Consider the following 23,183-nt stretch of genomic DNA (forward strand, 5'->3'; position numbering starts at 1 on the left):
ATTTAAAATTGATGTTTGCTTTAATACTCTCTCACCCATTTTACAGATATAAACAACGTTATTCGATGGAATAGACAAGGTACCTGTGTTCTAATGTTCAAGACCGCTGCCAGTGGGACACTGGACATAGTACCAATTGGAAAATACTGCACTTAACTTTTTGACGAATTTCCTGGCCACAAATCCAGCAATGTATCCGACAACATTATTCAGATATCAAGTCAGATAGCTAGATGCGTTATATAACCATGGTCACTATTTATTAATGCCATCCCTGGAACAGATGGCAACTGATTGCGTTCAACTTCCTCATTTAAAGATTAGTTCATGTTACGCTGAGGATGGCATCGATGGTAGAACAATTTGCAGTTGTAGGTTTTCCAGTTTGGATGTGGACCAGAAGTCGCTTTAAAGTAGCTTCAAATTGCTGAGCGGTGGATGTATAATTCTGACCCCCGCACCTCCCCCACCACTAAATACCGGGTGATCAAAAAGTCAGTATAAATTTGAAATAATAAACCACGAAATAATGTAGATAGAGAGGTAAAAACTGACACACATGCTTGGAATGACATAGGGTTTTATTCGCACCACCCCATATTTCTAGACGCGTGAAAGACCTGTTGCGCGCGGCGTTTGTTGATGATCGTGTGCTCAGCCGCCACTCTCGTCATGCTTGGCCTCCCAGGTCCCCAGACCTCAGTCCGTGCGATTATTGTCTTTGGGGTTACCTGAAGTCGCAAGTGTATCATGATCGACCGTCGTCTCTAGGGTTGCTGAAAGACAACATCCGACGCCAATTCCTCACCATAACTCCGGACTTGCTTTACAGCGCTGTTCACAACATTATTCCTTGACTACAGCTGTTGTTGAGGAAGGATGGTGGACATATTGAGCATTTCCTGTAAAGAACATCATCTTTGCTTTGTCTTACTTTGTTATGCTAATTATTGCTATTCTGATCAGATGAAGCGCCATCTCTCGGACATTTTTTGAACTTTTGTATTTTTTGATTCTAAGAAAACCCCATGTCATTCCAAGAATGTGTGTCAATTTGTACCTCTCTATCTACATTATTCCGTGATTTATTCAGTTTTCAAATTTATACTGGCTTTTTGATCACCCGGTACTTCCAAGTGATCTTGACTAAGTTTCTGTGCCAATAAAAATGTAATTCCTTGTTCAAATCTACTTGTAATATTGTCATAAACAACTAGCGATGAACACAAATGATCATGCATATAAACCCAATTCATCTTGTGGAATGCACCAGTAATGTTCCCCCAACAAATTCTTTTAATGTAAACAGCCAATATTTCGCATCCTTTACTTATGTGCGTACATCACTGTACGTAGTTCCTGCAATATAGGTTCCTACTGCTTAATATGTGGAATAAATTGAGTGCTGTTGCCTCACAGCCCTGAAACTGGGACATTCACAATTTTTTGTCACAGTATTCATTATCATTGGCTACACTTCCACTAAATGTCTTTTCAGCAAGTTTAACCTTCATGGGTTCTTTGTGCCAATTAATACGGCTTCGTTTAGTTCTGTCCCCAAATGCAATCCCTCTTGCCTCTGTAAGTTCCATAATTCCACAAAATAACTGCATTATATTCAGTCAATTTTATGAAAATTATCCCCTTTGTGGCAAGACAGTCTCTCACCAGTTGTGTGATGTGGCAAGCATCCAACGGAATATGTTGTTTTATATCTGTTGATAGATTTATGAACCTTGGTTTCGCATCGGCTGCACTAAGTTCATCCCCCAAATAATGAGCCATCACCAAGTTAACAGCGGTACATCAAATCTTAGGAAGAGCACGTTAATATCTATGTGTTTCAGGAAATCAAGACAAGCCAGAACTAAATTGTTACTTTCACTACCACTCAAACCACATGAAAGAAAATACCCCACTGGGATTTTGCAGTAGTCTTTCAGTGCAACAGCCACGAAGACCAAGCCATCTTTTACCTCGGATAAGTCATCACACCTAGCTTCAGCATCACAATCTGCATTTCCAACAAACCACTGACCATCAAATTCTGTGTGCTTCCTGATGGGCATTTATTTCATCATGAGAGAGACCACAACTTTGTTTGCCCTTAGTTTTAATATGGCGTGATTTCAAGATAAGTTCAGTTTTTTCTTCTGCACAGAACTATAATTTACCATTTACTCCTTGGTGCCATTTTCGTTAGGATATGGTAACGTATTTTCAAAAATTTCTCTAACGTTGTCATAGGCTAGGCTTGAAAAAAGTTAAAAGTGAGTGCCAATTTACATAGCTCTTTAGCGTAGTCCTTTCCATATTCTCCTTTAAAGCTACTCAATAGATGGACAACAACTGGTGGGAAAATATTCTAAAAACAGAAAAGGAACAACTTGTGATAACAACTGAATAACAAATTTGCCTAAAATTAGACAAGTGGACAACTTATTAGTAGTAAAATGTGCATTTAGAGTAATTTTAGTAAGAGTATGGCAGGTGTATACTACTGCCCTTAAGCTCCAACACTTGTGTTTGAAAGATTAAATGTACAACATACAAAACAGTAAACATATCTTTGTAGCGATATACAGGTAATAAGACAAAGCATTTGCAAGTATTGCTTTACCTCCGCCATGTCAGCTGTTTTAATTATGAGGATAGTTACTGGAGCAGTATCGAATTTGTTTGTTAAATGACGGCGTTTCTGTCTCTCTAAACGTAATTTTTTCTTCGTCACTTCAAGTCTACATGTCGCAAATTCCACAAAATTAGTCGGTTTATTTGGAGATAAAGTTACTGGTTCCTTTGTGTAATCCCCTATATACGATTTTATGAAAGTTGTTGGCCATTTTAGTTGATGTAGATCGGTGACAGGACTAAAAAGAAGCAATATGATGACCAAATTTCCTGCACTGATTTTTAACACAAATTTAACATTTTACTGCTAGCAACTACAGTTATACAACGTATACACAATCAGCTAATTATGTTATCATGAAACAGTTTGCACATTATGCTAACCGACTATTTCTGTGTACAGTATATCTTGCTCCTTTTGAACCACACTTACAGTAGAGAATTTCTGCGTGGGAAAACTCCAGCTGCAATAATACAAATATAATTTATTCATTGCAGAAAAAGGAAACTATGACCATCTTCAATAAAAACTGAGCCATGCAGAACTGCCTACCATAATCTAAAAGTTTTAACGTTACCATCCATTTACATGTACAGAACAATTTCGCAAATCGTTGCCAGTGTATTGCCAGGAAAAAAACCATGTGTTCATTCACATGACAACAAATAAAGGCCAACGTAGAAGTATGCCACACAAACTGTGAACTACTGAGAAAGCTCCTTGGTACTCGGTTGTAAAACTTTACTTCCTAAGAGTATACAGGGCAGGATGGTTAAAAAGGTATTCCGGAAAGAGCTAAAGGATTATTTAATGGAAACAAATTTTATGCATCACATAGTGTAGGATGTATGATCTGTCGTTAAGGAATATACGAATAGCTTTAAGACCTAAATATTAATCGAGAGAAAAATCTATGCAGCCTACTATCATTATCACCAAATTTATGTTCTACATTTTAATATGTAGACTATGTATTTTAAGTATTAGATTAAACTGACTTGTCCTATGTTACAAGTACACACACTGTAGATAATGTAATGATATGGAAACAAAGGTAAATAAATAAATGAAACATTTTGATCTGAGTAACCTTCCAATTGTATGTTAACAACAAATTTTCCTCAACGATACTGTTGTTGTTGTGGTCTTCAGTCCTGAGACTGGTTTGATGCAGCTCTCCATGCTACCCTATCCTGTGCAAGCTTCTTCATCTCACAGTACCTACTGCAACCTACATCCTTCTGAATCTGCTTAGTGTATTCATCTCTTGGTCTCCCTCTACGATTTTTACCCTCCACGCTGCCCTCCAATGCTAAATTTGTGATCCCTTGATGCGTCAAAACATGTCCTACCAACCGATCCCTTCTTCTAGTCAAGTTGTGCCACAAACTTCTCTTCTCCCCAATCCTATTCAATACCTCCTCATTAGTTACGTGATCTACCCACCTTATCTTCAGCATTCTTCTGTAGCACCACATTTCGAAAGCTTCTATTCTCTTCTTGTTCAAACTGGTTATCGTCCATGTTTCACTTCCATACATGGCTACACTCCATACAAATACTTTCAGAAACGACTTCCTCACACTTAAATCTATACTCGATGTTAACAAATTTCTCTTCTTCAGAAACGATTTCCTTGCCATTGCCAGTCTACATTTTATATTCTCTCTACTTCGACCATCATCAGTTATTTTACACCCTAAATAGCAAAACTCCTTTACTACTTTAAGTGTCTCATTTCCTAATCTAATCCCCTCAGCATCACCCGATTTAATTTGACTACAATCCATTATCCTCGTTTTGCTTTTGTTGATGTTCATCTTATATCCTCCTTTCAAGACACTGTCCATTCCGTTCAACTGCTCTTCCAAGTCCTTTGCTGTCTCTGACAGAATTACGATATCATCGGCGAACCTCAACGATACTATTCAGCTTTTTATTCAAACTAAACCAATCTTGAGCTAAATGTAGTTTCAGATGGAATCAAATTATACGTGTAAGTCAGTCAGACTTGTGCACAACAAGTTTCGTTGCAATCGTTTCGATGAAAGTACAAACAAAATGCAACTTATATAACATTTTCCGAATTAGACGACGCTTCTTGTACATTTCTCCGAGTTGGTGATTTCCTCTTTTTTCCAGTGTGTCCAGCACGCAGACAGGCTGGTTCCAAGCCCTCAACTGGCCTCCACCTAACCAACACGCGGCCTTCACTGGCACCGAGGCAGAACCAGCTCTCACTAGAAAACACAACAGACCTCCACCCTCCCCTCCAGTGAGCTCTCACTCGACACCACTGAAGTCGCAAATGGTGGTGGTTCGGCGTCAGTGGAATGCACGCTACACACCTTCTGGGTCGGAGAAGTCCACCCCTGAACACCGCTGCCAGCAATTATGTACAGTGGCTATAGTGCTGCCAAGACTTTCTGCAATATCGCAGAAGGAACGTCCAGTTTCTCGTAGCCCTATTACACGACCTCGTCCAAACTCATTCAGGATCTAATAATTGTGTTTTTGTTGCCTTAAAGGCCAACAGTTCACCACGACAATAGCCTCATTACACGGCCTCCTTCAAACTCAGTGAGGTTTTAACAGTGGCATCTCTGTCGTCTTAAAGGCATTCTTGACTAACCAACTCATCACGTCCATTCTCAAATGTAACTAACGCTCACGACCGTTACAGTGTGTATTAAAAGCAAACCTGGTCTGCATCATCACAGTGGCGCTACTAGCGCCACACTGATGAGACTGACGCGAAATTTGAATAGACATCATCTTTCAGATTTAGAAAGTCGCCTGTCAACTTTCGTTTATGTCGCACTCCCTCTTGGTGCTGCAATTTTTTGCCGTCGGTGTGTATTGTAGGGTGGTTAAAGTGCTTAAGATTTTTACAAACCTTTATTTCGTGCTACACAAGTAATGGTTGACTGTCTAATTCATTAAAACGTATCCGAACAGTCAGCTTAGCAATGCAAGTTTGATTATCTCTATAATAGATGTAAGCAGTTATAGTAGAGTATGAACTTTCACTGCGCAGCGAAGTGTGCGCTGATTCGAAACTTCCTGGTAGACTGAAACTATTTGCCGGACCGGGTCTTGAACACCGAACCTTTTGCTTCTCGGGGGCAAATGCTTTACTGACTACGAGGCCATTTGTTTTTTGTTTTATTACTTTTGAATTTTTTATGAAAATAAAACTCTACAGGTGTAAAATCTACAATTCCGGGACAGAAAAAAAAAGAAAAAGAAAAATTGGAAGAACACAATGAAACAAGGCTCCAGAACAAACGGAAAAAGAACAAAAAAAAAAGGACAAAAAAAACTAACCAGTAACTTGACGGTTAAAGGCAAGCTGATATATGCGAGGGTTGGAACTTTAATAGTTTCAACTATTTATTTCCAGCTCGTACAAAATAGATACGTGTTTCAAAGTTTTACTGACCTTCATAGTAGTCACCAGCATTGTGTATAACCCGCTGTCGCGATGTGGAAGTCATAGGATACTCTTAGCAGTGCCAGTTGTGTTGACAGTTCGAGCGGCGCGGTCTATTGCCCGACGAATTTGTATCAGTTCTGAAGCGAATGCCGTGAAGTGTTTCCTTCAGTTTAGAAATCGAGTTGAACTCACAAGGGCTTAAGTCAGGGGAGTGCAGCAGTTGGTATAGGACTTAGCAGCCCTATCAGTCAAACAAACCAGGAACAGCTTGCACTGTACGTGCTTGAGCATTGTCCTGCAAAATGATGGTCAGGTCCTGCAGAAAGTGTCATCACATCTGTCTCTATGCTGTTCATTTTTGGAACACAACCTACCACCAGCTTACAGACAGAAGTGGTGACAGTTTCTGCAGGACCTGACCATCATTTTGATGTACAATGCTCAAGAACGTACAGTGCAAGCTGTCACTGGTTTCAGAATGAGATTTTCACTCTGCAGCGGAGTGTGCGCTGATATGAAACTTCCTGGCGGATTAAAACTCTGTGCCCGACCGAGACTCGTATTCGGGATCTTTACCTTTCGCGGGCAAGTTTGGAAGGTAGGAGACGAGGTACTGGCAGAAGTGAAGCTGTGAGGACAGGGCTTGAGTCGTGCTTCGGTAGCTCAGATGGTAGAGCACTTGCCCGCGAAAGGCAAAGGTCCCGAATTCGAGTCTCGGTCGGGCACACAGTTTTAATCTGCCAGGAAGTTTCCTGTCACTGGTTTGTTTGACTCAGGGGGCTGCTAAGTGCTATACCACGTACTGCACTCACCTGACTTAAGCCCTCGTGAGTTCAACTCGATTTCTAAACTGAAGGAAACTCTTCACGGCATTCGCTTCAGAACTGCTACAAATTCGTCAGGCAATAGACCGCTCCGCTCGAACAGTCAACACAACTGGCACTGCTAAGAGTATCCTACGACTTCCACATCGCTGTCAACGGGTTAAAGAAATGCTGGTGGCTGCTCTGAAGGTCAGTAATACTTTAAAACACGTATCTATTTTGTACGAGCTGTAAATAAATAGTTTATTAAAATTCCAACGCTTGTATTTGCAAATACAGCACAATAACGTGCAAGGCAATGGGCGTTGACCATTTATTGTTGAAAAGCACGGGTATTTTTATCGTTCTCACACCCGATTACGTAGTGGGTTTGGTGTCCGAGTAGCCTTACGATCGAATTACTCTTCGCCCGATGGAAAATGGGAAAGTCCGGACAGACAAGTTCAACCGAGAAAGCACTTTCAGGTGACCAGGCAAGAGAAGCCAGTTGTCTGCGAATACGGTGCGTGTTCTCGTCCGCAAGAGACGAGTCTGTGACGTAACGTATCAGGTAGATGACAAGCGTCGCAAAGATCAGTGGGACTGCGACCAATGCGATGAAGGCGTCCCTTGGCCGTGATAAAATAACGAATCTAAACCACGATGAGGCAACATCCATCGAGAGGATAGGCAGGCTAACGTGAAACCACACTGCTTTCTAGTACACCAATGGCGAGCCCATTTCAAGTCGCTAGAGTGATGATTGCATTCCTCAACGAGAGAGAAAAGATCTAGCGGTGTCACTAATAAAATGTCTGCTGTCAGAAAACTTATTATAGTATAAAATTCACGTATGTACCGCAATTAGATGATCCGGTCGACATCGACAAGGGGAGTCAGACTGGCCGGTCGAAGACACGTAAATAAATGAGTAGCTCGAGTACACGTTAAAGCGTTATGTGGTATAAACAGTACTGAAGCCTTCACTTTGATACTGGTAATTCGCAGTGCAGAATCGGTATGCCAATCAGGCAAAATCGCCGTGAATACTGAGGCTATCAACCCACCTACACACCAGTTGAAGATACCCGTTTCGTAAGACACCGTGTTCTACGGTGTGAAAAAAAAGTGGTTCTGAGCACTATGGGACTTAACTTCTGAGGCCATCAGTCCCCCAGAACTTAGAACTACTTAAACCTAACTGACCTAAGGACATCACACACATGCATGCCCGAGGCAGGATTCTAACCTGCTACCGTAGCGGTCGCGCAGTTCCAGACTGTAGTGCCTTGAACCGCTCGGCCACCTCGGCCGGCTCTACGGTGCGAAGAAGTTCGTAATTGCATACAGCACATCCTCGTCTGACAGAACTTGACGACACGTGAAGGCCTTTCTTAAGGGACTGCAGGGCGAGATGAGGATTATCGGCCGGATACGCTGGTGTCTCCCACTCGATTCGACGTAGCTTCTACGTTACGATATTTGCGATACGGGGAGATTGTTATTATGAAGCAGCAGCACCCCTTGTCGCAGTTTTCCCAGACTGGTTTTCCATAGATATGCTGTTCTATACACATTCTTCACTTTGTGAAGGATGTCTATCAGTGCTTGTCCTTTGGCAGCCAAGAAAGTAATAACAGCATGTTGGCCCTATTTGGATGTATTTGGTAATAACGTTGCCATAGTTGACGTTTCCCCATTTACCGAGCGCACGTCAAAAGCCGCGAATGCCACACCAGTCCATTGCCTGCACGTTGGTGTATACATACTTGCATCTGGGTTACGTTGCGTTGAAACATCCCCTTACAAAAATTTATAAACGATTGTGCTGGTAAACCTCTTACGTTATTTGATTTTCAGACAGCTGAGCAGAACTGAACGTACTCAGACATTTCACTCTTTACTTATTCTGATCAACACTAAACTGACACACAATATTTTTAGCGCAACGCAATCTGGCTTTCAATAATCTCTACAAAAGAATGGTCCTGACTAACAGTAACCTATACCATTCACGAATCACTTACCTCACAAAAACCTTTGTTACTCGAACTACTGCAATACAGCGAGCGCCAATACTGCCAGCTAAATAAAAGATTCTAACTACTGACATCACTAACTACTGATAGGCATAGTTAGCAAATGAAATATTTTTATAGAGAACAAACAATTTATTTACCTTAATAGCGTTCAAAAGTCATAATATATATATCAGTTCATGACATCCAGTCTTACAAATTTACTCTTTATGGCGGACACACGTCCAGATCGTCCGCTCTCAAAACTTCGCCATCTCTCTCCCCACATCCACCACTGCTGGCGGCTCACCTCCAACTGCGCAACGCTACGCGCTGTTCACATCCAACTGCCCAACACTAGAATATTCCAACAATGCAAACCAGCCACAGACTGCACACAGCACAGCCAGTGATTTTTATACAGAGCGCTACGTGGCGTTACCAATATAAAAACCTAAACAGCCTACTTACAGCGTATACGCTGCAGCAACGCCCTGTGACAGAAACTTTTCGATCGTCCCTTATGCGTCACCATATGTTTGCAGAGAGCTGAGAAACAAGCAGGAAACGCCGTGTAGATCCTCCGAAGAAAGAATGTGGATAATAAAGTAGCAGTGATTAAGAGCGCACGATCTCCAGATCTCACGCGACACACCGTGCTGCTGGTTGCAGGTGAAGTGGTGGCAGACGTTCAACGAGCCGGCCAGTTTCGTGGCCGGCTACTCGGGCAACACCGCCATAGCGCCGGCCATCAACTCCTCGGGCGTGGGCGACTACATGGCCGCCTACACGTTGCTCAAGGCGCACGCCGCCGCCTACCGCCTCTACGACGAGCAGTACCGCGCCACCCAGCAAGGTAGGCAACCTCTTCCCCACTACACGTCTAAGTGTGCTCTTCCCGGAGCGGTAGCAGGGTCACTCCGGGACTGAGGGCGAAGTGAAAATGGGCCTAGGGTGCCTCACGGCCGACTAGAAATGCTGGTCTGGCGCGCACACTGGTGACGTCAGCAAAGTAGCTCCATCAGCCGCGAGCAGAGTTACGGCTTGACGACGCCCGCTGGCGGTTCGTGGCCAGAGCTGAGCACAACGCCGCACACTCGCCTCTCATGTTGCTCTGAACCAGTGGTTCCCAACAGCGGTCCGCGAGCTATGCCAGAGGGGTCCGCAAGATGATATTAGAATAAAAAATATGTTAAATTATTTCGTATGATAAGAGATTTTTTGTTTTGGCTGCTTCCTGCATGAGCAGAACTTTAGTGACCGCTAACTTCTGCGTGTAGCGTCTTCCTAGAGCCAAGTGACACTAGCACACCTTGCATGAAATTAGTGTTCTCTTATTTTTCACACATGCCTACTCAATGCAATCTCAAGTGTAGTACACTTGACAGACCAATACAGTCAGTTTTAATTTTTTCCTGTCATTTTCAGTTCATACTCAATTTTTATTTTTTCAATGAGTTTCTTATACTAAACAGCCAGATTTGAAGACAAAGATTTTAAGTAATAATCAGAAATTTAACAATAACAATGTTGGCTAAATTGAAAAAGTTTTAAACTCAATATTTTTTCAATAATGACTATGTCAATATTTTTTCTAAGTACCAAAAATAGAAAACATATAAAAATACTTTTAATTTGGCTTTTTTAGGCACTTGATACTGTGATACGACAAGGTACCAATCAAGCTCGATAAGGGGGTCCTCGAGAAAATTTTGTTGGGAACCCCTGCTCTAAAGAAAGCATAAATGACATAACTGTTTGTTAATTATTATTTACTCTCAGAGCAAAAAGCACAGCGCTTTCATTAACTGCTTTAACTGTGAAGTATCTGAAATCTGTGTCCTCACTGAAACAAATGATGGTACTGTTTCATTTGTAATTAAAAAAAAAAAACTGACAGCTCACACACACACACACAAACTTAGAAACAAAAGAGAAAATTTCAGTTTTAAGATCTTTCAAACTTTTTAGTCTGAAATTTTCATAAATGGGAAGTGGGATGGAATGATTGAAAAATATAGCATTTACGTATGTATTTACTCAAAACTACAGTAAAATATGCAGAAAATGTAGCATTTAGATATTTATTTACAAAATATTCTATGTTGTCCTTAGTATTTTTAACTGCCTGCCACTTAAGTTTGCTGGCGACAGTGTCACTGATATTCGTAGTCAAATTATTTATCACTACCTTGCATGATTGGGAATTGATGTTTTGCAATAGATCGCTCACAGTTCTCTGGCATTTACGGGTCTCACCCTCAACAATATCACAGCTCTGAAGCTTTAGACTACACATTTTGCACAAAACCGATTATTTACATCACCAATGAAAGTATTTGAACACACATCCAAAATACAGTATGTTTCAACATTAACCTAGCAATAGTAGTCACAACAATAACATTGTCAGTGGGAAATGTCAACCTTCCAGGGTTCATTCTGCAACGAAGTCACTTGGGATAGATAATTCAACCTCCTTATCAGATTGCACACAAGAGGTGCATATCTCTCAGTTTTTTAACAAAAAGTTCCTTCTTTGCAGCATAATCATATACCTCCAACAGTAAATGCAGAAAACTTTCTGGTACCTTTGATATTTTAAAATTGTCCCTTAACATCACGGAATATTTGTCAACAGTTGCACATTTACCATTTGTGTCAGAACAAGGAAGGAGAGTCGTCAATTGTATTATTTTATTCAAAGAACTAAGCAGCGCCGTATCTTCGAATCTTAATTTTTTCTCACTCTCAAGTATTTGGACATAACTTAGACAGTAATGTGCACTACTGAGCTGACAGTAACAACTAAATCTATCTTCCAGATTGTCATTCAGAAACTTGCTCATAAATATTTAATCCGTTTTGTACAGTACAGATACATATGGAATCAAGGCTAAAATGCATCAAGGGTATTCATTAATGACTGAAAAGTCTGAGGGCTTAAAGATTCGGAGCCAGGCACAACTTGCCTCCATTTTGTCAACCATTTTTAAAGTCTAATTGTAAGAAGCTATTTATCCAAATAGGTTGCCTGTACTGATTGTTGAATCTTTCACCTTCATATGCATCTTTAACATTCACTGTGTGCCACCAGTCTCAAATTATTTGTATGAATGATGTTCTGACCCTGAAAAGTCTGTGTCCTTAGAAGTTAAGAACTTAAAACAGCTACTTCCTTTTATCAAAAACTTTCAGTGCTAGATTAACATTTTGTTTCTGAATGTTACAAGGAAACAGGATCTTAAATTACAGCAAATGATTATATTTTGCTAGTGAGCCACTTTGTTTTCTGTATATCAAGTCCAAAGAGCCCGCAGCTCTTGGTCCAACTCAACCTGCGACTGTCGACGTTTTTAATTAAAAACTCGATTTGTGCCCTGAAAAATTCTCTTCCAACATATTCGCTACGTGCTGAATCACAAGATTCTTTTTTAGGGTAATCAGGACACTCAAATTGGTCATAACAGTTACAGATCCAGTAATGCTGGGTATTTCACCACTCTTATCAATAAAACGCAGCAGTATGTTTTGTTCATTCTAAACACAGCACCATTGTTTCTTGTTGAAATGGACAGCATTCGAAAAATACACTCATGTTGAGAGAAAACAGAACACCTTTAATGACTAGAGATAGGAGGGTCATATTCACAGATGTAGATTGGTACGTTCTGCAGAAATAACTAGCATTTCAGTCACCTCAGCTCAGCATGTGTCCTGTTGCCTAGAGGGCACAGAATCTGCCATGCGCCCTGATAACTTGGTCTGTGCGTGATGGCAGCGACGCGTATAAGGCGCGAATGGCGTCCTGTGGTATACACATCCACGCTGCATTTGCCTGGTTCCAAAGTTCATCTGCGGTGGTTGGAACTGGGTCACAATATTGCACCCGTCATTTCACCATATCCCACACATTTTACATTTGCTCAAGTCTGGTGATCTGGAGGGCCAGGACAAAAGGCTGATACCCTGTGACACCAAGAAGTCACGTGTTTGTGCAGCAACATGTGGTCGTGCATTGCCTTGCTGAAAATGGCGTCTGGCGTGTTGTGCAGAAAGGGCATGGCTACGGGTCGCAGGATGTTACTCACGTAGTTCACAGTGGTCACACTGTAATTTGTGCTTGTACCCAGTAGCACCCCACACCATAAGGCCTTGAGTTGGCGCTCTACGTCTTGTGCAAATGCAGTCACTGTGATGCCGGTCCCCCTGTCTGCATCGAACCAAAATGCGGCCACTATTTTCAAACAAAATGAACCTGGATTCGTCCAGAAACACTATTATTGCCATTATCGTCCTGATTGACATCATTCCATACACCATTTCTGTCTAGAAGTTTCTGAACATTCGTCAAAGGTAGGTGGACAAGTGGAAGACGCGCACGTAACAGAGACAGCGATGGACAGTCACCCCTCATAGTGTATGACGTGTTCCACTGCTGCGCCAGAGGCGAGGAGGACGCAAATCTGTCCCGCAATGCCATTTGGATGAGGTGTCGAACTTCTTGGGGGGGGGGGGGGGGGGGGACCTCTGGCGATGCAATCTGATCAGTCTGTTCATGTTCAACAGCCTTCCGTGAACTATTCCCGGCGAGAGGAGATCATTTTGGTCGCGGATTGGGCATTGCCGATTTAGCCACCGCTACCTGTTGTCCGGTGACCCCGCCCCACAGTGCCCCTGTGGTCATCCATTGACGGTGCGCCATGTTTTATTGTCCTGTCCCCGTTTTATTCACTCTCGTGTTGTCCTGTGTCTGCCGTCTACCTTACAAGAACTTTTAGCTGATGACGCTCGAGCAGCTGCTCGTGTCCTTCGTTTTATTACACTGAAGGACTTGTCCAAAAAGATCTAACTCCTTTATTTTGTTTCTCTGGGTCTTTGTAAGTACTTTCTGATGTTGCCCCCTTGCGTTTTTCTTCGCTATTAGTGTACTAACGTTTGTGACTGGGCGCTAATGACCTTAGTAGTTGAGCGCCCTAAACACAACAAAAAAAAAAAAAAAACACCTGTTGCACTGCCGGAACACTTCGTCCCATACGAGCAGCAATTTCCCGGATGGATGCATCACATTCTCTCATGCTAATAAGACACCCTCTTTCACACTCACTTATTTCATGGAGTCCGCCCCCCGTAGCTGAGTGGTCAGCGCGACAGATTGTCAATCCAAAGGGCCCGGGTTCGATTCCCGGCTGGGTCGGAGATTTTCTCCGCTCAGGGACTGGGTGTTGTGTTGTCCTAATCATCATCATTTCATCCCCATCGACACGCAAGTCGCCGAAGTGGCGTCAACTCGAAAGACTTGCACCAGGCGAACGGTCTACCCGATGGGAGGCCCTCGTCACACGCCATTTATTTATTTCATGGTACAGTTTGCGCATACGTCATCGAGGCAGCCTGCGCGACTTGAGCAGTCACACTCACCCACTGCCGTTGGCTTATAGCGACAACGAGAGCCGCAGACGCATTTTATCGGCAGGTGGTGTTGCGCCGCGATATCGATGTTGACCTTCAACCCGCTGGTTGCCACGGTTCAAATTCAAATCATTTCTGAAGAACATTCTACGCATATGTCCTATGAATATGAACGTCCTATCTCTAGTAGTTCAAGATGTTATGTTTTTCTTCTGAACATGAGTGTATATATGTTTGTCTTCCACATTATGAATAGCATTCTGCGTTTCATACTGCCTATCCATCTTCCAGGCTTCTTACCACCACTTTTTCGAAATTTTCTCTTTTTGCATCTGCAAGAGGATCTAGCTGTTATACAGTATCGTGGAAAATTAGGGAATTCATAGCACTGCATCTAGTTTCAGTTTTGAATAATTCCTCACAAATGTTTTTACTTTTCCATACTTTATAAACTGTTTTGTGCATATTATAGGCTTCTTTAGTTTTAAGAATTCAGTGGCAATTTTTTTCAGCCACTTTTTCTTCAGTTCTTCATCGCTGGGTAAAGATGGTGTAGTAATTCTCAAATCCATGAACAAACTTCGCGCGAATCGGAAAAGAAACTGTTTGCAATTTTAAAAATTCGCACCATCCGAACAACAGCCAGCACGCGAACCAAACAAAGCTCTAACTGCTCATAATCGCTGCCTCTTCACTAGTTCATAAGGTAGCCGCGTGATAGCAGCACCTAACAGGATATCTTCTAGGGGTCGTTCTGACGCTCCCAGTCGGTTTTACCCCACCCTCTCCTACGCCTTTGTGCACAAGTATTCAAGGAGGTGCGACCCGAACACGAATTGCACTTCAGCTTAGTACTAGCTGAGTGAAAGCTGCTATTTCTTGGCAATGAGCTCATATTGTTAAAATCAAAAGGCATTAAACAAAATACACATTGAGAGACCACTGTCAGGTTTTCTAGACGCGTGACCACAACAGGTGAAATTGTAGGTTCGCAAACTTGCGCTACGTATTGCTCGAATTGCCCCTCGCTGAGCCAAAAATATCCTTTGTGAATAAAATGAGTTGTCGTAGGTGAATGACAATATGCACTGTTGACTGAATTTCGTGTTTGACTCTGATTTTGAAAGGGTTCGATTAGATCTTTTTCACAGTAGTTAACATGTCCATCATAACTGGCCCTCGCTACTTCGTAGCGTCTGCAGCAGACCTCGAGGAGGGGAAGTATATCAATGTGTTTCAGCATTACTCCTCTTCCTATCCATGCGGAGTGTAAGCCGGTTTCAACGGAGGATAGAGTGAATAAATGTGAATGATACGGTGAATAAATGTTTATTTCTACTTTCAACTGCCTATTTATTCGGGAAAATGTATTCTAAAATGAGTTTAAGTCTGTTCTTTGGGTGAAGAGTAGCGTGTCTGCCAATGCAGGTTTGGCAATACTAAAATAGTGCTGTGGCCAGAGAGCTGTACGGCTGGTTTGGGACGTAGACAAAGGATGTTTTCTATAAGTTGGCAAGGGCTCGGTGTGCTTTCTCCCTCAACAGCAACTTGTGGCAGGTGGAGCGGATATCACCTCGGGAAGCACTGGCGGGCCAGGCATCAGATGAGGCAGACGTGGACACTCTCCACTTTAGATTTTGTGTTATGTACATGTTCAGATTTCCAGTTTAGCCCGTTATGAGGCTGTTTAATCGGTTTTCTTTTTAATGAATATATTTCTGTTTAAGTTCCAGGTTTGAGATACACGAAAATCAGACGTTTAGAAGTACTTTCGTTCATTAGCATCACTACTTTACGCAGAGGAACATCGGGGCCACGCGGACCGACTATACAAAGGAAGTGGATATTTAGACAACGGTTATAACTACAAACCATTTATCAGTTTCGAGGAATAATTATCGTGAATCAATGCGCTTCACGCTAGTTTCCCACTTTATAGCCATTTTTGTGTTACTGAACTTAAGAATTCTGGATCCACATGCCTTTGTGCGGCTGGTGGGTAACATACAACCACTTTGTATGAGCTATAAACCATGCGTTACTCGTTCATGTTATATGTTCCACGCGAGTTACTATACCTTCTGTATCAGGATTTTAATTGATTTTCTTGTTGTTAGTAGACTGATGCTCAGTCTCACGCCGCTCCGACAATCCCTGGCATCCACAGTACCAATAGTGAAATAACAGCCTCTTTCATCGTAGTTACGTATCATGCACAATAGTAACAGATGATGAAAATCCTGGTTTTCTCAGAGGAAACAGTTTTTGTAAACTTGGAACTCTGTTCTCGGTGATGTGGTACGCCCTCCCTCTCTACGTGCTGCAACACTGCATGCAGTAGTGTTATAATAGAGTAGCTATTCTGAATGAGTCTATGAATGGGTGTCCTAATGCAGGATGTTTTCGTACGTTCCTCGTTCCAGAAACACAGTGACGCCCGCAATATTAGTGGTGGTTACCCACGGAAAACATTGCCTTAATAACAGTATATACCTCTACCATATGCAAGTTATTCTAACGATACATTACTAGTGGGAACCAGTCAAGTTTTAATTCACATGTCTATTGTAACGTGACAATTCAAATGTGAACAAGCCCCATCTATGGGTTCATGATGATTGTTCAGATTCAGTTCGCTATTCCCCAGTCGTATCGCCATTGCATTTTGACAATTTGTTTATTACATAACATGTAAAATATGTTTTATTTTGTGATACTAAACTGATATATGAAATTGATGTTCATTCAGATAATTTATAGCCATTCTGGGAAGCTATGTGGATCCACATGCGTTCCCTTTTAGGCCAGTCAGAAAACGCACATCAACAACAAATAGTTCTTCCTTTCATACTTATACATATTTTGTTGATGAGACTGATATTAATATCCAGCCACAGTGTGTCCCCGGCTTATTTATTCATGGCAGTCCCTTCTACCTGCCGATGCGCTGCTTTCTAGTTACAGTTTCCTCTGCAAGATAGATTACACCTAATATTTCCTCTGACCACGTTTGAGATAAGTACGAACCACAGATAATGTACAACATTGGCTTTACAAGACACCTTACCATGTATCCAAACGCCTAGGAATACGGATTCTTCAGACGCGCTAGTCATATCCCAGTTCTGTGTAATCAAAATATCAGTAATAGTTTAATTGCGTATTTGATATTTAAAAAAAAAATCTTAATGTCATTTAGCATCAGTTCATTTTCTACAAACCACGAACTGATGTCTTGAACTGTACTGTTTGTTACATTGCCCGTGTTGCACTCAACATCCTCCACTACCAAGCTAGTGTCATCAACAAACAGAAATACATTATCCACATTACAAACAGAAACTGACATCGATCAGCCTCCAACTTTACACTGTCCCCTTCAGAACGCCACCTCATAACCATTCTCATTAACACAGAGAATGACTCCCTTCTTTCTGTTCTTAAAGTATGAGAGGTACGAATTGTAAGCTACTCCTCTTATTTCATAATGGTCCGATTTCTGCAGTGATATTTATGGTCAACATAATCAAACGCCTTTGTTAAATCAAAGATGATGAAGCATTTCACCCGTAGAGTGCCTCGCACTGAAAATAGAATATAGCGTTTTCACTTACTAAAGCACTTTTTGAATCAAACTGTACGTTTGACGGCAAATTATGTGAACGTAAGTGTTCAATTCCTATACAGCTTTTCAATAAATTTTGCAAATAGCGATAGTATAGAAATAGGTCTAAATTGTCTGTATCACTCGTTTATGCTGTTTTATAAATTAGTTTCTCTATTACGTACTTTAATCGTTCAAGAAACTGACCACTCCTAACGGAAAGGCAAAGTACAGGGCTGACAGCAGCAGCACAGCGGTAGTATCGTGCTGCAGACGTCACTGTATCCCTGATAATCCTCAGTCTTTAGGGACTCCGTCTCCCCCTTGTCAGAATCGCGGAGGTGTATCTCAGATAGCCATTTTGGAAAGCCATTTTGTAAGACACTTATAGGATTCCCTTCAGAAACGAAGTCTTTATTTAATTTACATACTATGTTCCCAAAGTGGTACTTAAATAATATAAATATATCTAACTAACTAGTAATAAAAACCTTTTTATTACGCATTGGCTTAGTATCCTCGACCTTGTGCTGTTGGCAAAATTCACGATTGACCACATCGTTTTAATTACACTTCGAAAATTAGCTATTCTATTTGCATACCACAAATTTTTGTCTCCTTAATGACATTGTGAAGCAGCTTAAGGTACTGTTTGTAATGGGCTACTGCAACTCACTGTGACTATTTCTAACATTTTGATATAATTCCTACTTTGTGCACATAGACTAATTTTTAACCTAGTTTTGTTTATGAGTTAACTGTGAGAACTTTTACTGCCATACTGTTATTTTTCTCAGTTTCTCGTACGTGGTACTGTTGCTATGTTTCAGTTCGGTTTTAATAGAGGTGAATTCCTTGACAACTTCAACAGCTGATTGATGAACGCTGTTTTACGTGTTTCAGGGAAGGTGGGCATCACAATCAACGTAATGTGGTATGAACCCGCCACGGACGCTCAAGCCGACATCGACGCAGCTGAACGCAAGAATCAGTTCTACGTGAGTGTGGATTCCTACATTATCCATCTTTCACTGCCATAATGTGCTCTTCTGTTACGTCGGTCTTAACACACTGTAGCTAGCCGCAAACATTCGTTGCTTCTACTCAATATCCATTCTTTTTTGGTTTTAGCAACACTGCATGATTTCCTCATTCATCAAAAATCGTCCTACATCAATTACTCCATTTGAACACATAATAACTGAAAAGTCAATTCATCATATAGAAATAAAACTACAATCTTACATCAAGGTGAGCTCAGAATTTGTTGGTTTTCGAGACATATTTTTGACCTCGAGCAAACGACAACTGCTGCACCAGACCGTTCGCAGCAGGACAAGTCGTATCACCCTGCTACTGGTCTTTCTCGAGCTGTTATATACTGACGTGAAAAAGAGTCATGGGATAGCTGCGTGGTGATATACAGATGGCGGTAGTACCGCGTACACGGGGCATAAAAGGGCAGCGCATTGGCGGAGATGTCATTCGTGCTTAGGAGACTCATATGAAGAGGTTTCCGAAGAGATTAAGGCTGCACGAGGGGTATTAACAGACTTTGAACGCGGAATACCAGTTGGAGTTAGACGCATTGTACATTTTATTCCGAAACTTGTTGGGCAATTCAGTATTCCAAAATCCACAGTGAATACCAAATTTTGGGCATTACCTCTCACCACGGACAACGCAGTGGCCCTTCAGTTAACGATCGAGAGCAGCAGCGTTTGCTTAGAGTGCTAACAGACAAGCAATACTGCACGAAATATCAGCGGAAATCAATGTGGGACGTACGACAAATGTAGCCGTTAGAAGAAGCGCTCTCGGCGATGTCGTGCTGTTAGGAGAAGCACTCGCGCCCGTCGGCTGCTGCCATAGCCCACTAACCCCAAATTTCGCCGCACTGTCCTGTGTTCGTGACCACATCGGCTGGATACTAGACAACTGGAAAACCGTGGCCTGGTCAGATAAGTCCCGATTTCAAGTGGTAAGAGCTGATGGTAGGGTTCGAGTGTCGCCCAGATCCCACGATGGCAAGGACCCAGGATGTCAACAAGGCACTGTACAAGCAGGAGGTGGCTCCACAATGGTGTAGCCATGGAATGGACCGGGTTCTCTGGTGAAACTGAACCAATCACTGACTGGAAATTTTTATATTCGGCTACTTGGAGACCATTAGCAGCCATTCATCCATTTGATGTTCCCAAAAAATGATATCATGTCATAGGGCCACAATTGTTCGTCATTCGTTTGAAGAACAAAATCAAATGGTACAAATGGCCCTGAGCACTATGGGACTTAGACTTAGAGCTACTTAAACCTAACTAACCTACCGACATCACACACATCCATGAGCGAGGCAGGATTCGAACCTGCGACCGTAGCAGCAGCGCGGTTCCGGACTGAGGCGGCCAGAACCGCTCGGCCACCGCCGCCGGCTGTTTGAACAACATTCTGGACCATTGGAGCGAATGATGTGGGCACACAGATCGTCTGACATGAATCCTATCGAACATTTATGGGACAAAGTCGCGGGGTCAGTTCGTGCACAAAACCCTGCGCCGGCAACAGTTACGCAATTATGTACACCTATAGAGGCAGCATGGCTCAATATTTCTACAGGGGACTTCCAACGACTTGTTGAGTCCACGACACGTCGACTTGCTAAACTATGCCGCGACACAGACCTTTGTCAGCTCAGTTATAAAGCCGTGCTTGCGACTTGAGCTGGTGATTCGATCTATTACGTGTCACTAGAACTTACTGAGGGAGGTGTGTATCGCTTAAGAGCCTCGCGAATGAGTTTTAGGAAACACTCTCCTCTCCTCTGGTAATTTTCTGCAAAGCTTCAATGACTTTTAATATTAATTAACTTAAAAAAATAAAACGTCTTTTATGCCGTTCACGGTGTAGAAAATAGTTCATTCTGCAATAGATAGCTCGGTCGACACCTGAACCCTTACAAAATTTTACATAAACTGAGAAATTGTCTGTTACCCATGACACAAACAAAGTAATAACGATAGAAACATGGTAATGAAACGGATAAATTTTTCCGATGAGGTGTAGCGAGTGTAGTTGCTACAAAATATTGAACAGACTACAGTCGGTTATGTGTTGGCACACTACCGTTAGTCTTTTATGTAGCAGAAGCATACATATTATAAAATTGTAAGTACGTTTACCCTAAACCACTGGATCGATTACAACCAAACTTGGTAAAACGTCACTTACCGCTTGTAAAGAACCACTGTGGGGATAAGAACCACCTACCTCCAAAGGAGTAGGGATGGCGATGAAGAAGAAGTGTAGCAAATAGCCAGACTATGTTAATCCATTATTTAAGAATGAGAGAACTTTGTAATTTGCAACCAACTTGAAATACACTTTCAAGCCTTTTCGAGGTTTATTCTCGCTCACACCCGTACGAAATGATGAAACGAAAACAGTTTATCGGTTTCCACATTTTCGCAGTTCAGGCAGTAAAACTGCCATATCACGCATGAACTTTTAGGGCACTACTTCTTTACTAATAACTGTAATCGCAACACGCTTAGCAGACAGCATTTACATATACCAGGGAATGTATCTCCAAATTTCGTTTTGCGACACATAGATCAGGAGACATGACGTCATAAACATTGAGTTCCTTGAAAACTAAACTGCAGGGTGAAATTCGCTAGAGATACAGGTCAAATATGTGTATAAATATGTGTGAAATACGTTCGGTATATGTAACGTGTATGTATGCGGGCAAAGCTGCGAGTAAAAATCTCCTCCTAATATCCTGGATCGATTGCAACGAAATGCTGTACATATACTACTTACTATCTGGAAAGAAATACTGTGGAGGTAAGCACAAGCACACTTCTATTAGGATGGGGGTGATAACGTGGAGTGAGAAGAGGAGGCTGTGATGGACAGACAGAGAGGGGGAAAAGAGGAGATGTACAGAGAGAGCGGCAGGAGGTGATGGACAGAGAGAGAGGAGGGAGGCAAGTTGGGGTTAGACTAATAGATTTAGAAGAAGTGGATACCCGGCCAACGCTTGGCATTCAGCTGGTGTTATAGAAAGTACCACGATAAATTTTCCGTTTAGCGAAATCTACAATGGTGAGCCAACATACTATGACCACTGCCCACCGCGAGGCTGTAGGCTGCCTGCTGGCGCTGGGGGCACGTGGCGAGGTAAGAGAAGTATACGGCGGAGCGGAGACGAGACGAGTGGGAAAACATTATGGCGAAGACAAGGGGCGCAAATGCGGAAATACGCCGACTTGAGCAATATCGATGGCCGTGTCCAGATATGCCGTCATCCAGACTGCTCGAGTCATGCAGCGCGCCACGGACGGTAGGAGCAAGTATTATGTTATGGGGGACGTTTCCCTGGTTTCGCATGGGACCTGCGGTAGTAACTGAGGGCACCGAGATAGCCGTGGTACACGTGAACATTATTAGCCGGCCACGGTGGCCGAGCGGTTCTAGGCGCTTCAGTCCGGAACCGCCTGACTGTACGGTCGCAGGTTCGAACCCTGCCTCGGGCGTGGATGTGTGTGATGTCCTTAGGTTAGTTAGGTTTAAGTAGCTCTAAATTCTAGGGGACTGATGACCTCGGATGTTAAGTCCCATAGTGCTCAGAGGCATTTTTTGAACATTATTGTGAAGCACTTGTAATCCCTTACCCTAAACACCCCCCAACTGCGATGGTATGTTCCAGCATGGAAACTGTGCGTATCACAAGGCGAAAATGGTACTACAGTTGTTTGAGGAGCATGCTAGTGAACTCACGTTGATCTCTTGGTCATCAAATTCGGCTTAACTGAGTCCGATGAAACCCAACTGGGACGCTATCGGGCCCACAAACCAACCGCCCATAAGTTACGGCAAGTGTGAGACCTTCTCGTTGGCATCTGGCGCCACAAGCCTCTGCAAACCTAGCAAGTACTTGTCGAATCCATGACACTCAGAGTCAGTGCTGAATTGCGTTCCAGAAGTGGACGAACACGCTCTTAAGTAGGTGATTATAATGTTTCGGCTCATCTATAGATATAAAAACTAACTGGCCGAAGTCTGTACACGGGAGATATTTAAGAAAACTTAATATGAGGGGTCTTTGTAACAGCAATATAAGCCAAAACAAATGTTTTCAGAATTTTTGCTCATTTGTTTGTCTATCTGTCTGTCGGTATGGTAGTACGCGCATCGCGTTTGCATGAAATTTGATGCGGTTTTTACGTTTGTGTTGTTGGAGGTCTAACTTCAATTCTGACGCATGTACTATCTT

At 42.3% G+C, this 23,183-nt stretch overlaps 1 protein-coding gene across 1 annotated transcript in view; it reads left to right on the forward strand.

Annotated features, from left to right (window-relative positions):
- The window catches only part of LOC126228021 (myrosinase 1-like), a 116,223-nt gene that overhangs the window by 61,315 nt on the left and 31,725 nt on the right, over positions 1 to 23,183 (forward strand). The window contains exons 4-5 of the mRNA XM_049942266.1: positions 9,562 to 9,745; positions 18,809 to 18,903. Of these exons, the coding sequence (XP_049798223.1) occupies positions 9,562 to 9,745; positions 18,809 to 18,903 (279 nt within the window). The remainder of the gene's footprint in view (positions 1 to 9,561; positions 9,746 to 18,808; positions 18,904 to 23,183) is intronic.

Source organism: Schistocerca nitens, unplaced genomic scaffold (genome assembly GCF_023898315.1).
Source record: "Schistocerca nitens isolate TAMUIC-IGC-003100 unplaced genomic scaffold, iqSchNite1.1 HiC_scaffold_351, whole genome shotgun sequence".
Taxonomy (NCBI): domain Eukaryota; kingdom Metazoa; phylum Arthropoda; class Insecta; order Orthoptera; family Acrididae; genus Schistocerca; species Schistocerca nitens.